The sequence below is a fragment of the Bombus terrestris genome, chromosome 10 (assembly GCF_910591885.1).
Source record: "Bombus terrestris chromosome 10, iyBomTerr1.2, whole genome shotgun sequence".
In the NCBI taxonomy this organism is placed as follows: Eukaryota; Metazoa; Arthropoda; class Insecta; order Hymenoptera; family Apidae; genus Bombus; species Bombus terrestris.
In genome coordinates, this window is record NC_063278.1 from 8,726,541 (window position 1) to 8,742,187 (window position 15,647).

Genomic DNA, 15,647 nt, shown 5'->3' on the forward strand with positions numbered 1-15,647 from the left:
TTCTTTACAATATTTAAAATAGTTTGATATCAGTTGCTAGTAGTGACGAAATATTTCAAAAGATTAAATTATATAAATTTAATATAAACGTAAAAATAATTTTGTTATTTCGAAAGAGATTTATAATCTATATGTGTAGTACTTCTTATTTATTATCAAAATTTGTTTATAGAAAATGTTAATTTGACTAATTTTTGAATTAGTCAAGTTAGGATCTTATATATATACATGTAATACAAAAATGTATTGAATGCTTTATGAGACCTGTATATTTAATTTATATTCCAACTTTAATTAAATTATATATTTTTCATATTTAATATTTAAATATGAATAATCAATAAATTTTGGTAAATGAAATAGGCTTATACTTGACTCGCTTACAAAAAATACAGCATTTCCGGTTTGGGAGTAACGGCAGCTTCTACGTAGTTAGGTGAGAATAATTTTACTTCAGTTAAGAGTAGATTTTTTGGAATCGTTCAACAAGATATTACAAGAAAACCGACATTAAGGTAATAAAAATAAAGTTTAAACAATGTTTGATTGCAGATGGCAGATCAACAAGAAGATATCTACAGATTTTGGACAATCTTGTAACATTTGTCGATGCGTAGCCTATTTTCATCAGAGCGTAGGGCCACATCGTTTTTGTGTATAGGAAATGTTAAATTTCATATACACACCTGTGAACATATATTTTCCATAAAAAGGATTTAATTATTTATCAAATGTGAGTGGCTTTTCTGTCGTTCAAAAAAGCCGAAGTATACATATTTTTTCTACAATTTCTGATTGAGAACGATTGTCTGTTCATTAGTTACTATTATTCATTTATCAAATTACTCCTATATAATTTTACATATATTTCATAGAGGGTATAATAAAAAATAGAAAAGATTAATACGAAGATATTTAAGGCTAAAATAAGGTGAAAAGAAATAATGTATTAGTGATACAAGTTGAGGTTTTCTTGAGATTGCCTGGTTTTTACAATAGGGATTGCATGCGAGCTATCGACTATATTTTGAACATGAACAAGTGATAATTGGATATTATTTAAAGTATTATTAAAAGTGTTAGTGATTGCATAATCCTAAAAAAAAACAATTTTGGTAAATTTTTAATGTAGCACAAATGGACAATCATGGTGTGCTATAAATAGCAGTTGCTCGGTGATGTCAAGTGAAAGGGGTGGGGTTGTTTCGGGTATTAGTCGACGAGAAAGAAAATTCAAAACGCGTGCCTGATTGGTTGGTTGTGTAACCATCTTGGGTGGGACATGCGCGAAGGTATTGCGCAGGAGAAGACTCGCCAGTTGACCATCGAGTGATCGCCGTTGACTAAGAAGCTTACATCTTAGATTAATAGTTTTCCTATTTGTAGCTTCTGTTGCTTAATTTCTGTATTTCAAGTTACCTCTTATTAGGAAATGAATATAAATATTGAAACCATGATTGAAATAGAAAAGATTTGATATAAAAATCCTTTTAATTGATATTTGCGATTTCGTGATATAGATGATTCCTATAGAAATGAAAAGACAATGAGAGGGTAGAAAAGCAAATTAGGAATATTATATTTTGCGAATAATTATTGGTGGAGATATATTTAGACATAGGTAATAATCTTTGACAAAATAATTTCGTATTCGTAGATAGAAAAATCTGTTAGCTGTATTTTACGTGCGTGAAAAAGATTCAACAATATGGCGGTGTACGTGTATGCTTATCCTTGAAAAAGTACATTACTTGTATCCATGAAAAAAACCGAATATCTTTGTGTTTCATTACAGATTTACATCATGATCCTATGTTTGTACTTCAATATGCGTTAAATCATCAAGAATATCATCAAAATGGTAAGTCAAATTATTTATTGAAATCCAGTTACTTTCCCTTTTCTTCGTAAATTTTTTGAAAGAGGGCGCCATATACGACAAATTATGACAAGATGTAATGGTAGGGGAAAGCGGTAAGATCAATAACCTTCGCTCGTATGACCTCATATCCTATTTTTGGCTTCGCTAACTTTTAATGATCGTACAATACGAACGCTCATGTAGTTTAATGAGAGTTTTTTAAAAACTAATTTAATACGTATTAGTAATACTTCTATATTGAGTAGCAGAATGGGCAAAGTAAATGATCTTCGCGTTTTTCTCTTGTGCGCAACGAGTCTGTGTGATGTTATCTTATTTGATATTTAAATTCTTATTCTATTTATTATTCTAGTTACATTTTTTTGTAACGTACAATTTATCATTATTATAGTGAAGGCAATTATTCATGCGCAATGTGATATATATCTTTTTTCAGTCTTTTTCAATCTTTTTTCAGTAAAGCTTAAATTTGAAGAAATACTAATAATACTTGAACATACAATTATATAAATACCAGTTGATTACAATTTTTTTTTCTTGATATAACAGACTATTACATTTTGTTAAGTCAATCAAAGATGGACTAATTTCAATTTGATTGATAGAGATATAATTTTTCTATATTATTATACATAACCTCACAAAAAGTAAAAATTTGTAATATTTTGCATGTGCTTTTTCAGCCACGTATAGATCCCTTATCTTTATTGAAATGTCTTAGTGTCTTATTGGGGCCAACTGGAGGTATTAAAAGTAAAGAAGAAGTTCATCGGTTGGCTAATTTAATGACAAAGTTCTCAAAGAAACTTGTTTCAAAATGCATTTACATACAAATATTAAAAACTACAAATACTGATTTACTTAGCCAGTAAGTACAAACTTCTTTCATTAAATAATATATAGAGTATTTTTTGTAAAGTAAGTAATTAAATATTTATATATAAAGAAAAATTATGCAAATTGCATACTGACAGCACGAATACTTATAATTTGTATAATCGTGTAAAATGTATGCTAGAGTAAAAAATTAGGAACTCAGAACCATTGGACAGTTTTACTAATGAACTGTACTCACTGATGTGAGTCCCATAAGATATCTTTTTAACATATTTTTAAAGCATAATGAATTTATAACAGACTAGTTAGTAATTTGATCAATTTATTATTTTCTTCTTTATTTAGATTTATGGGGGCTGGAGGATGGAATCTCATTCATATGTGGCTTACAGATGGGATTCTTGCGAAAAATTGGGCTTTAATTCAAGAACTCTTAGAACTTTTGTTGTTATGCCCAGTAGATATAGAAAGATTGAAAAGCAACAATTGCCCTAAATTAATAAAAGGTCTATCAAAAGAAGGTAGTCATCAAGGTGTTAGAGTATTAGCTAGTCGATTGGTTGAGCAGTGGTTAAAAATAGTGAAAGGGGAAGCTGCACCAAATTCTGTGCCAGCACAAATCATGACTCTTCCAGCACAAACTAGTGGAGTTTTAGGGCAAACTTTGGTACCTCAATCAACACAGCAGTATTCCATTCATTGTGGTATGCAACAAGTCTCGGATGGTACAGAAACTGCAACAGTTCAAGTGCAAGATTTGCAATTTATTCCAAATTCCACATCAACTATTGCAGTATCCCACATTCACCAGCAACAACAGCAACAACAACAATCACAAGACCAGCAACAGGTACAGGAGAGGACAACTGTGCAACCATTACAATTACAAGTTGTTAGTAAACCGCAGCAAATGCAAATACAACAACAATTGTCAACCCAGCAATCAAAAAAGCCAGCTTTTGTTGTGGTATCTGCATCTTCACAATCTCCAGTTCCTGTGTATAAAATTACAATTCGTGAAGGCAAACAGATCCTTACAAAAGTGGAGACAGATGCTACAAATATTAATAGTGTTTTAAATACGAATAGTACAAATGTAGAGGTTAATGGAGATGTTGTGGAAGATGCTCTTCCTGTGAAACAAACTCCTGAGGAAGTAGTATCTGCAGAACTTAGTGATGGTGTAGTCAGTGGTCAAGATTGTGAAAAGGACATTGCACAATCTGAAAAATTAGACCAAGTTTCAAGTGAAGTGAAACAAACTGTAGTAGATTCCACAGATAGCCCTGATGTGGATGTTAAAAGTAAAGAAAGCAAAGACATTAAAGACAATAGTAATAGTGAAAGTAGTAAATCTAGTAATAAAGAAAATCGGGACTCTTCTAAGAAAGATGAGAAAAAGTCTAGTAGTTCAGATAAGAAGAATCACCATAGCTCATCTTCATCCTCCAAAAGTTCTTCTAAACATACTTCAAGTTCCAGTTCACATCGTTCTAGTTCCATATCTTACAAATCTAGTAGTCATCGCTCTAGTTCTAGTAGTAGTAGTTCAAAAAGTTCTAGTTCCAAGGATAAGTCTTCCAAGGACAAGGAAAAACATCACTCATCCAATTCATCCAGTAAACATAGTTCTAGTAAGAGTAAATCTGATAAAGAGCGAGAGAAGGAAAAGCAAAAGAAGGATCAGGCAGAAAAGGACAAAGCAACATTAGAAAAGGTTCAAGGACAGGCACTGAGTTCAAAATTCGGAAAAATACCCAAAAAGAAGTTGGAAGAAGAAAAATCTGGGGATGTAGTTACAATAAAGAAGTCATCAACAGAGTCTCGAGATAGTTCTAAAGAAAATAAGACTGATTCAAAGAAAGCTGTTGTAATGCCAGAGAAGAAGAATATTTCTATTTCCATTGAAAGTAGAAAAAATTCTCAAGATTCCACAACACGGCCGAAGACTGTGAAAACATTTAATTCTAAATTCAGATCAACAGGTTTGGAAGAAGAAGTAAAACCACCACCACCAAGATCAACAAAGAAACCACCTGTCATTGACAAAAAGGTCATACCACAGAAATTACCTGCCTTGAAAAGGCCATCCCCACTTAGAGAAGCTATTCCATCAACAGATAAACGAGCAAAGTTATCATTGGATTCACCAACTACACCCCCAAGTGAAGAAAAGAAGGGAGGCATCAAATTAATACCACCAAAACCAAAACGTAAGTATTACACAGTATCTCAAATATTATATTTAAAAATTTCTTTTTGCACACAAATATGTATATATATATATTTTTCAACAAACATAATTTTGATTCTTTAGGGAGAAAGGTTACACATTGTTTTAAATTTTTATAAAATTCTAATGTTCAAAGACTAGAAAAAAGAAATTGAAGATATTATATGTTAAATATATAATAAACATAAATATATCTCTTTTTTTTAATGAATTTTAACGGTTATCAAATGTATTTTAATAAAAAATAATCTAGAATTGAGATGAAATTATATTTGATATTATATTAAGTTTCAGTCTGGGATTATATGTGTTATATGTGATAAATTGATTCAATTTGCTTTGTTATGTATTATTCTTGTTTTTTAATATCTCTAATTTTTTAAATATAAAATGATATAAAAAATAATGTCAAATATAATAAAATTACCTTAGTTAAAGATTGTAGTAATTAATTCTATGATGAATTTTTTGATATAAAGAGCATTGCAAATTAGGAAAAGAAAACTACTAACTTTATTAACTTTAATTGGTCTTTGAACACTAGTTCCTTCTATTGTATGTGCTATTACTAACTTCTTAATATTGAGTTTGCAGGTGGTTGGGTCCAGGAGAAACACGAGCAAATTATATACTTCTATACTTTACGTATTGCGCGAACGTTAACGTTTTACTGAATTGGATAAAATTTACATAGATTTCTTGTCTATCTCATTAATTTGCAGTTTCTTTCAGGCATATTATATTTTAGTTTATAGTATTTATTAGAACCCTACGCTATTTTCCTAAAAGTTATTAGAATATTATAGAAGGTAAAAGAAAACCTGTATCGATTGACCCACGTGGAAGTGGATCGAGCGGATTTCTCGTGCTTGCCTCTAAAATTAACGTCACATTAGAAGAATGAAGAACATTAGGATCGGCTCTTTCAGCATCGATTTATTTCCTATATTAAGAAGATTCAACAGGTAATCTTCGATAAAGTATTAATTAAATCGTACGATTGAAATGTTTGATGACTAGTGCCATTTAGTAAAAAATAGGGTCAAATATTTTTTGATAACTAATACATCGAAAGTAATCGTGCAGCTTCTTCTAAAAATTATTCGGATAAAAGAAAAAAGGTGTGTTTTATATCGATATAATTTCCCGGGTGTGTTTTATCGTTCTCCGATGAACGATACACCGATAGAAGTCACTATGGATATTACTAATCTACCTAGGTAAGGAAACAAACCAACTCTTGTCTGTCCATACTTCTTCCCTTGTACATGTACACCCTATTAAGCATTTAAATAAATTGATCAGAAATCTGGAAATATTTAACTCTTGGGTTTCTGCTATACATCTTGCTCACTGAATGCTTGATAAAGCAAACACTCATACCGTGAGCCCATCCAGATTTCCATCCTCTCGGTGACTAATCGCACATATCTAAAGTGCAAGTAAGATCAGGACTCTCAAAATGGTATTATACACTGAATTTCTAGACAATAATAATAATAAAGATATAACGCTTAAAAAATTAATCGTTGCTAATTTTTGATCAATTGTGAGTTCGTTTTTACGAAATTATAACATTTAACCTTATTCGTAGCGAAATCATATTTTTATTTAGTAATTCCTCTTGCACATATTTGTATTGCTTGAATAGTTATATTAAAATTATTATATAATACCATTTTGAGTGTCACTGCACAAGGGAACAAATTCTTGTAAGCGATATGTTATTTTTCAATTTTGTATCATTGTTTAGTTCACAGTGGATTTGCAGAATGATTCGAATACGTTCGTGCGTTCATCAGAGAGAATTGAAATTTGCGGGCGCATAGTCCCAAGATATCCTTATGAAAGTGAGAAAGAATAAAAGAGAGCGCGAGAGAAAGAGAAAAAGAACGCGTGAACGAAAGTGAGAGGGAGCGAGAGTAATAGTATGTATGAACGAGTAGATGGAAAAGCGAGAAAAATATGGCACGACGTTTGAAGAAAGTTTGTCAAAAAAAAAGAATGCAGAATTTCGTGGAACGAAAGCACTTTCAAAAATGCATGAAATACGACGCTGCATATCGACTCGACGTCTTCGAGCAAGCCGCCCCTTAGGATCAGCGGGCCTCTTACGACAGATAATCGTCTAGTTACAATGACAACGTCGACATGGCGAAAAAGTCTTCTTCCTTGCCAGTAGTCGCGGATTAACAATCGAGTGAAAAAACATTACTGGAACGAGAAAAAAATATAAAGAAGAAGACAGGAAAAACGAAACGAGAATGATCATGTTGTGCTCGTCATTAATTGAAGGAAATTGTTATTTTCTTAAAGTATTATTCTCTCGAGCTTACTATATTCTTTTAAATAATATAGGTTTTATTGGGTTAAAAAGTAATTTCGAGATGGTGTATCTTTATATACCTGAACTTTCCTAAATAAGAATAGTTCGCTTCAATTTTCAAGAATATCTTTACTCGATCATAAAAGTTTTTTTTCTTAAAAGTTTAAAATAAAACAGAGCACAATTAATTCCTTATCTAGTCATTCATTTGAAAGAAAAAAGCAAAAAATTTTATATGATATTGATGCATTAAAAAATTCAATAATTTAGATGACTAAATACCATGGAAAAGATAGCATTTGAAAATCATTTGAATAAGACGCGTAAAGGAGGATAGGTGGGAGTTAACGACGGAGTTGCGCAACAGCGCACTTCGTGGTGTGCTCGGCGAAATACCGAGGCTGATGTTTTTGCGACAGTCTTTATGTCGACACTCGTGTATGGGGTCAGATTCTGTCTCTCGTAGTAGTTGCATTACGCTCACATAGTATATTAACCATTCAACATATTTAGGTCCGCGCCATTCGTGGACAATGCTTGTCATGTGGTATTTACCTCACTTATATTTGAATTTGAAAAAGCGATGGAATGGAAAAATAAAATTTACAGTAGTTACACATTATTTAAACTAATATTATCAAATTAGTTCATCTTCTGCCTATCAGAAACGCTCTTTTATTTCAAGAATAATCGTTTGTTCATTATAAAAGAGATATACACATTCTTACAATTTATGATATAAGAGGCATTACCTTAAAGGAAAAAAGTTGTTTTTTTATTTATAATAATTTTAATGCCTTTCATGAAACATAAGATACAAAGAAAATAGTTACACTAATCTTAATGTTTAATTATCTTTTGTTTATAGTTTGCTCAAGTTTAAGTTATTATTTGTAATTACAATTATACTGTTATAAATATTTTATCTGTGATTGCATATCGTTAATGATTATATATTCATTTTTATACAAAACAAAATATGTAGAAGTCCCTTATGTAAAGATGAAAATTATATAATTAATAATAATAGATTTTAATCTATTTAGGCATTTGCACAAGGAATAGAAAACCATCGGCATTGATACATTGCGCAAAAGTTTAATAATAATTTTAGTCAATATATTAATGTGTACTATTCGATCGTAAAGATCTTTTTTACAAATGAAAAGAAATGTTAACAAAAAAATGCGTCTTGATTGTTACGTATAAGATAATACGTTAAGAGTACTATTACGATTTGAAACATTTTAAAACGAAGTAAACGAAGTAAACTCTTCAGGATAAATCAAAGGTTTATGGAAATAAAATTGGAGCCGTATAATTAAAACCCGCATATTATTCCCCAGTTTACTATTATCACTTTTATCGAATACATTCCAAAAATATTGATATGTTTATCAATCCGACTTATTATCGATTTGATATATCTTGTATTTTCTTCCTACATCTATAACAACTTTTGTTGTTATTGTATATTTATTGAATTCGACATTAATTTACTCTATATATGAACACAGTCTGATAGCAAGCAATTTTTGAACAAAATTCGCATTTTTTACAGCAGTCAGGTATCATCTAATGAATAATTATCAATTTTTATAAAATTCAAGACATATTGTATTAAATGCCAAACGGATGTACAAAGTCTTCGTTTTTTGTGCATTATTGAAATGCATTTATGAACAAGCTATATTTGACACAATAATTAATATATTATCTTCCATATAATATTATCAATATATACTAAATCAAACGCATCTATTATAACGTAAAAATGACAAAATTTTAATTTAAATAAAATATCTTGTTCACTTAAAAGATTTTGAATTAGTACATAATTAATCGTAAAGAAAAAGGTTTTATATCTTAATAGCAAAAAATATAATCTTATATCTATATTATATAAAAGGCTTCACCTAAATTAACGTTTACTTTTCTAATTCCTTGCACTTTTACAACGTTGAAATACTAAATATTGGTCCTAATATGCATGAATTTAGTCTCCGTCTTAAATTTCATTTGAAATTTCGAATAAATAAAATAATCCAGTGGATCAAATCTAATTGATCATGATCGATCGATAAATTTATTGATCCATCTGTCTTAGAAAACATGTAATGATGTAAATGCTTTTTATAGTTATATTTATAAATGCATAATAAAATTTTATTTCTTTTCTCAATATTAAATGCGAAATTGTCCCATTGTACATATAACATTTTTATAAAAAATTTTCTTTACTAGTAAATCGCAATGACTTCTAACATGTTTTTAAAATAAAATATTTCGTATTATTAAAAGGCAATAATTGTATTTTTGTTGCAGATTCATTACGGATGTCCTTCTCATTCCTTCTTCAACCAATATTTGTTAGAATGTTATCTTGTGTTAGAATGTTCCAGCTCTACCAAGGAATAATTTTAATTTCTATCTTCGTGTTGCGATATACATTCTTTTTCTTTGCAGGTTGATGCTGACTATATGTGATAAAATTTTGTACAATCGAATAAAACTAATGTTTGCTCTATAGGATTTTATCATGGAAATATTTATAATCTCTATAAGATCATTATCATTAATTCGTGCTGGTGAGGGGCAACATTATAAATGTTTTCCTTCCGCGGCGTAGTTCTTAGGGTTACTTAACAAAATATTTTATTATAATTTTTAGTCTAATTCGAAGTTATGATTTTTGTAAATCAATCATTTAACGCAAATGTTTTATTGCATGTAATTATTAAGATAGTGTTAAATCTTTCTCCCAATTCAAAGTAATAGGTTGTGATTCATATTCTTGCATTTTATTTTATTTATGAATGTTTGTTATTTTTCTTATTTATAGCAATGGTTTTACAAGAAAGCGATATGTTTATGGATGCTTTAACTGCGTCGACGAAGAGTAAAGAACCAAGGAAGAGGAAGCGAAGAACATCTATCACGAAGGATGGTCCCACAGAAGCTAAGAAACAAGAAACTGCCAGTAATGATAATCGTGATGTTACACCTCCACCCACTTCACCATCAAGTGCCGATGAAAAATCACCCGTAGTTGTCAAGCCTAACTTTAAGGTATACATAATTACGAAATTTCATCGCCGATAGAAATTAATACATTCTTTGTTTATTTGTACATTTATTACACATAAAAATATTTATTTTATAGTTTTATCAAGATACGTTAGAGACAGATGAAGATAAAGAACAAAAGGAGAGGGAGAATTCAGATGAAGATGTAAAAAAAGATAAAGAAGAGATGCTAGACGATCAGAAAGAAAACAGGATATTCAAATCGGATATTGATGATGACGCTAGAAGTAGCAGTAAGTACTTTACTTTTATTTTCCGATATCTGTTTATAATTATATATAAATATATTACTTAAAAAAAGAACATTGGAAAATATTCTGTTGCTTTTTAGCACCAACACCGGACGATGACGTGGAAGAGAAGACATCCGATTCTCCGGAAGACACATCTTCCCTATCTGAATCGACGAAAAAGGAAAATATCGGTTCTTATCCAGAAATACGATACGTTGATGGTCTGAGAAGCGTTTTATTGCTTCAAAAACGCAAAGGACCGAAGAAAACATTAAAATGGAAAACAGATCTAGAATCGGTGCGTTATTTCGAGTTGGATGAAACAGAAAGGGTAAACGTTACAAAAACGTTTACCGATATGAAGCAAATGGAAAAACAAAATGAAAGAGAAGCATTCCAAATGGCCAGAAAATTGAGTAAGTAGCAAAAATATAACCTTTTGTTGCTAACAATAATATCCTTATTATTTTAAACATCAAAGAACTATTTTAACAATTTAATAAATTATTGATATAAACTAATCTTGTAGGTAATGAAGACTTAATGGAAGAAAGAACAAGATGGAAGTCCTTGATTCCAATTGATTTACCGCCACCTTTAGTAGAGCCTGGAAAAGACAGTAGAGAAAAAGATATTCAATATGCCAGAGAGAAAGGAATTTTACAAGCACTATACTTCAACCGAAGCATGTATGTGTATATTTTAATCGATTGTTTTCTTATTATAATAAAGTTTATTTATCAAAATAGAGTTTTATTTATTAAAATAAAATTCAGTACTGCATGTTAAAATACACGATTATTAATAATTTACATATTCGTGCAAAAATGATATGCATGCTATATTAAAAGCGTAGGGACATCGAACCATTGTACAGTTTAACATATAAACTGTACTCACTGATACGAGTTCTACAAAATATATTTGTTTAAAAAATATCTTGTTATAATTCAATTACTAGAAAAGCATTTTATTTTATGTATATATATATTAATTTTAGGATTCCAGACTCTGCGGCAGAACCCGATGAAGAACGGCATCATGTATATAGTGAGCCTAAAATCATTCCTTTGGATGATCTTACGGGAAATAAGGAAAGTGAGAAAGATTTCACCTCCTTGCCTTGGCCAGAACCAAAACCTCAGTTGCAACCTCAAACACCGGCAGTTTCAAATTTCCATTATCCTACATTTCCACATAATCAACAGCCGGTAATGGCACCTATGGGCCCTCAAACTTCAATGGGTCCAATGCCACAAATGTCTCAACAAATGATGGGACCTTCTCATATGGGTCCAATGGGTCCCGAAATAGGAGGTCCGTTGACTGCTGGAGGAGGAGGCGGGTGGAGAACTGGAGATGGAAAAGTCGTTGTACCGGATGGAATGGGAATGAATCCAATGGCGAATCTTCCAAATGCATTTCCACCTGGTATGGAAGGTGGTCCAATGGTACCACCTGGAATGATGGGGCCACCACCTATGTATAATCAACAACAAGAAGGTTATGGTATGATGGGTCCAGAAGATATGGGATTCAATAATATGAATCCAAACAACTTCCAAGGCCCTCCTGGTCCTTTATACGGCCCTGGACCTAACTTTCAAGGTCCTAGAGGCGCTGGTCCAATACATGGTAGAGGTAGAGGCGTTCCTGGACCTGGTTGGTATAGAGGTGGTGGGGGGCCGCCAGGAAGGGGGGGTTGGAGGGGTGGCGGTGGCGGATGGAGGGGAAACGGGAAACAACCACCTGTATGCAGACAATTTTCAAAAAACGGTTATTGTCGTGTCGGTGACAAATGCCAATATCTACATCCCGGAGTGAACTGTCCACCATTTTGAAAGAAATTAATATAATTATTTATTTGAAATTTCAGCAGTAGCACGATATAAATGTTCATTCTATTTGAAATGAATCAATGGAACTGAACAATCCTAAAATTTTTTAATCATACTAGATACCGGCTCACATTAATTACAAGGATGAATAATAATGTGCAATTTTTTATTAACGATACAAAGAATTAAGCACATAATATTTATACAGTTATATTTTCACAAGATTTAAATGATATTCGGTAATTTTCGATTTATTTGCGTCACATTATGCTAAAGATAAATATTATAGAAAGAATACGTGATAAATTTATTTTTCGTAAATTATTCCCGCAGAATTTCAAGTATGAAAAATTGTCATTTTAAATTTAAAATGACAATAAAAAAGAGAATAATAGGTTCATCAGCTGCTTCGTAAATTATTCCCGCAGAATTTCAAGTATGGAAATTGTCATTTTAAATTTAAAATGACAATAAAAAAGAGAATAATAGGTTCATCAGCTGCTGGACAGTAAGAGGTTCCTATACATCAATTTTTATTATGATTTTGTATAGGAGTTTTTAAAAAACTCTGAAAATATGTCAGAGCTATTTTTATTGGTCTATTTTCAGAATATAATGAAAATTGGAACACGTTATGTAAAATGAACTCTCGATTATGTCTTCCCTTTACGTTCACGGTTTACAGATAGCCACTGCCGAAAGAATGATTGGTATAATCAAAGAAATGGGATTTTGCGAGTTTTAATCTTATTGGCATGACAAATAGTGATTTCAAAGTATGACGCTAGTAAGCAGAAAGTGCAGATTCCAATTTGAGAAGCATTTGTCTTTCACGATTGCCAGTTGGGTGTTTAATCGCTTTCTACTAATGAATATATGTAATTAAACTGCTGTTAAAACGAATTAAACGTAATATACCACGGAATATTATAACACCAAAAGTTCAAATAACGGTTTAAATAACTTTTTATTAAATGAAGATATCTTACATTTAATCGTATATGTAGATTGATTGTAAATATCATAATTGTATCATTTTGTATAAAGTGTCGCTAGTTCTAATAACAAGAGACTGTTTTAGGCTTAAATGGTATGTAATAATATTAAAAAGCAACAATTTTTAGTAAAAATGTGTACGTATGATTTAAAGTAGTTAAATTCAAAGAGGTCTAATATTCATAGAGTACATTTTCACTTATAAATTTGGTCATGTGCTCCATGAAATAGATCACTGATATACTATTATTGTATTAAATATTTTTTATGAATTACAGGTAGTGGTTATTTTTTTGTATATGATTGATCGTTATGTTTGTATATAACATTGATTGTTGTATAAGAGCTGCTTGATGGAATACATGAGTCATACCTATTTTCTAAAATATGCTGCATTATTAAATTGAAAGACTTCCTTTATAACATTTTTATAACATGTATATATTATTTTCTCCATTTATTTTTAAATATTTCTAATTTACCTTTTTACTATTACATCAAAACATCGTTTTTGTGTTTATAATTGTCTATTTCGTTAATTTTATATATTTGTCTGAAACGTTAATAATTTTATAATGTTCACTGATATAATGTATCATATAAAGTTTAATTAAAAAAAGAAGCATCAGTATTGAATATATATTCATTATATATGTAATTAAATATACTTAACAAATATAACATATACATTAGGTTTATATTTATCATATATTGATCATTCATAAACATTTAAATATTTACCAAGTATGGTATCAAAATTTAAATAATAATTACACAATGAATCATAAAATATTGAATTTACAATATAATATTGATTTAAGTTCATTTAAATTGTTGAGGTGGTGGACCAAAAATACTTCCACTCTGTTTACTTGCAGTTCTGGAGGGTGCAAATCCAAGCATTTTTTGAATATTCTGCAACCAACAGTACTTCTTGTAAATAAAGTTAATAATAACAAAATCATATCAAACATGAAATGTATGAATTTACCTGTCTAATACTCATGGTGCACAGTATATATAAAAAAATAAATGAACATTCTGTATAGTCATCTCCTGGAAGGTTTCTATGTGATAAACCTTGTATCCAACTAATGGGTACAAAAGGCAACTTTGCCACAACTCTACCATCAAAAATGCTGTTAAACATACTTAAGAGAGCTGTGAATGCAAATCCAATTGCAAACATTGATTTCATTTTTACAAGAGCCAAATCCCTGTTATTATTTTTTAATCTTTCTTCTTCCCGTTCAATCTTCTTTTTTTGTTGTTTATCTAATGAATCTCCATGTGCTTCTTTTCTTTTTTCCACTAAAATGAATTTAAAGATAAAGATTTAATTTATTAAAATTATGATCAGTTTTCTTCTTGCATGTTCAAATAATCAATGTTCCTTCATATATAATCATGATTAAAAACTTACGTTTTTTACTTTGTTTTTCTACTTCAGCTTTTAATTTTTGATATTTTTCTGTTCTATAAACCATCAACCATGTTAAACCTACCAATAATATCAAAATTTACCGAGGAAGTATAATATAGAAATAAATATAACCTTAAACTTAAAACAATACCTTAAAAAAATGGCATTACCTTCTCCTAATAAAGCTGTACAAATACTAATAAATACGATTAAAATAGTATCAGCCCACATGATAAAAGAAAGAATTCGTAAAATACTGTTTAAACGTTTAAACTATTCAGACATACAACGTGCACATTGAAAACACCGTGCCTATTCTCAAACTTGAACAATTGTGAATGGGAGAGAAACTAATCTTCATCATCTTTTATTATACGTGTTTACATTTGTGTTTGCTATGAAAATTTAAAAAGAAATATTTGTTATTGGTACAAAAATAATTTATATAAGCTTAAAGATTACGGACACACTTTTTTGTTATAAAACTTTTATTTTATAATAAATATTCTTTGTATTACTTAAACTTTATTTGTAACTACTAAAATTATATTGATAAACAATAATTTTAACATATAACTGAAAAGATACAATATATACATATGACGTAATAAAATCACAAATGTTTTTTTATATAAAATTTTTAATACATACAAAGTCTTAAATATATTGAGAACTATTTTGATAAGTTAACTTAAAATACTGCTACCTATTTTCGGAAATTATTTCGTATATAGAAATAAACGTTGTATTTTTTACGACTAATATTGCATAACAAATATGCATCACAATACT

At 30.0% G+C, this 15,647-nt stretch overlaps 2 protein-coding genes across 9 annotated transcripts; one reads left to right on the plus strand and one right to left on the minus strand.

Annotated features, from left to right (window-relative positions):
• Positions 1-326: 326 nt before the first annotated feature.
• Positions 327-13,818, plus strand: LOC100649458 (serine/threonine-protein phosphatase 1 regulatory subunit 10). 6 transcript variants are annotated; one of them, XM_048409078.1, is made up of 10 exons: positions 327-436; positions 553-1,716; positions 1,796-1,861; positions 2,566-2,750; positions 3,065-4,932; positions 10,121-10,347; positions 10,442-10,598; positions 10,697-11,014; positions 11,128-11,287; positions 11,599-13,818. In XM_048409078.1, the coding sequence occupies exons 3-10, from the start codon at positions 1,859-1,861 to the stop codon at positions 12,437-12,439; spliced, it is 3,759 nt and encodes a 1,252-aa protein (XP_048265035.1). In that variant the 5' UTR covers positions 327-436; positions 553-1,716; positions 1,796-1,858; the 3' UTR covers positions 12,440-13,818. The 6 variants fall into 6 exon arrangements, with proteins under 6 accessions (XP_048265035.1, XP_020720672.2, XP_048265034.1 ...); XM_020865013.2 differs by having other exon boundaries at positions 553-1,621; XM_048409077.1 differs by having other exon boundaries at positions 553-733.
• LOC100649339 (calcium load-activated calcium channel) lies at positions 13,567-15,216 on the minus strand. Of its 3 annotated transcripts, XM_048409102.1 has the most exons (5): positions 15,026-15,216; positions 14,856-14,933; positions 14,585-14,743; positions 14,424-14,488; positions 13,567-14,347 (listed from the first exon to the last, which is right to left on the minus strand). In XM_048409102.1, exons 1-5 carry the CDS (start codon positions 15,084-15,086, stop codon positions 14,255-14,257), a joined length of 456 nt encoding a protein of 151 aa, XP_048265059.1. In that variant the 5' UTR covers positions 15,087-15,216; the 3' UTR covers positions 13,567-14,254. The 3 variants fall into 3 exon arrangements, with proteins under 3 accessions (XP_048265059.1, XP_012167870.1, XP_012167871.1); XM_012312480.3 differs by having other exon boundaries at positions 14,424-14,743; positions 15,026-15,212; XM_012312481.3 differs by having other exon boundaries at positions 14,424-14,743; positions 15,007-15,166.
• Positions 15,217-15,647: the final 431 nt, after the last annotated feature.

What these genes read in the sequence shown, in the direction of transcription:
- LOC100649458 (XM_048409074.1), top strand. Translation starts at nt 2,145, where the DNA reads ATGATCTTCGCGTTTTTCTCTTGTGCGCAACGA. An exon ending in AATACTGATTTACTTAGCCA is followed by an intron (nt 2,751 to 3,064) that starts GTAAGTACAAAC and finishes TTCTTTATTTAG; the next exon opens with ATTTATGGGGGCTGGAGGAT. An exon ending in AATACCACCAAAACCAAAAC is followed by an intron (nt 4,933 to 10,120) that starts GTAAGTATTACA and finishes TCTTATTTATAG; the next exon opens with CAATGGTTTTACAAGAAAGC.
- LOC100649339 (XM_012312480.3), bottom strand. Translation starts at nt 15,086, where the DNA reads ATGTGGGCTGATACTATTTTAATCGTATTTATTAGTATTTGTACAGCT. An exon ending in AGAAAAACAAAGTAAAAAAC is followed by an intron (nt 14,744 to 14,855) that starts GTAAGTTTTTAA and finishes AATTCATTTTAG; the next exon opens with TGGAAAAAAGAAAAGAAGCA. An exon ending in GCACCATGAGTATTAGACAG is followed by an intron (nt 14,348 to 14,423) that starts GTAAATTCATAC and finishes TGTTGGTTGCAG; the next exon opens with AATATTCAAAAAATGCTTGG.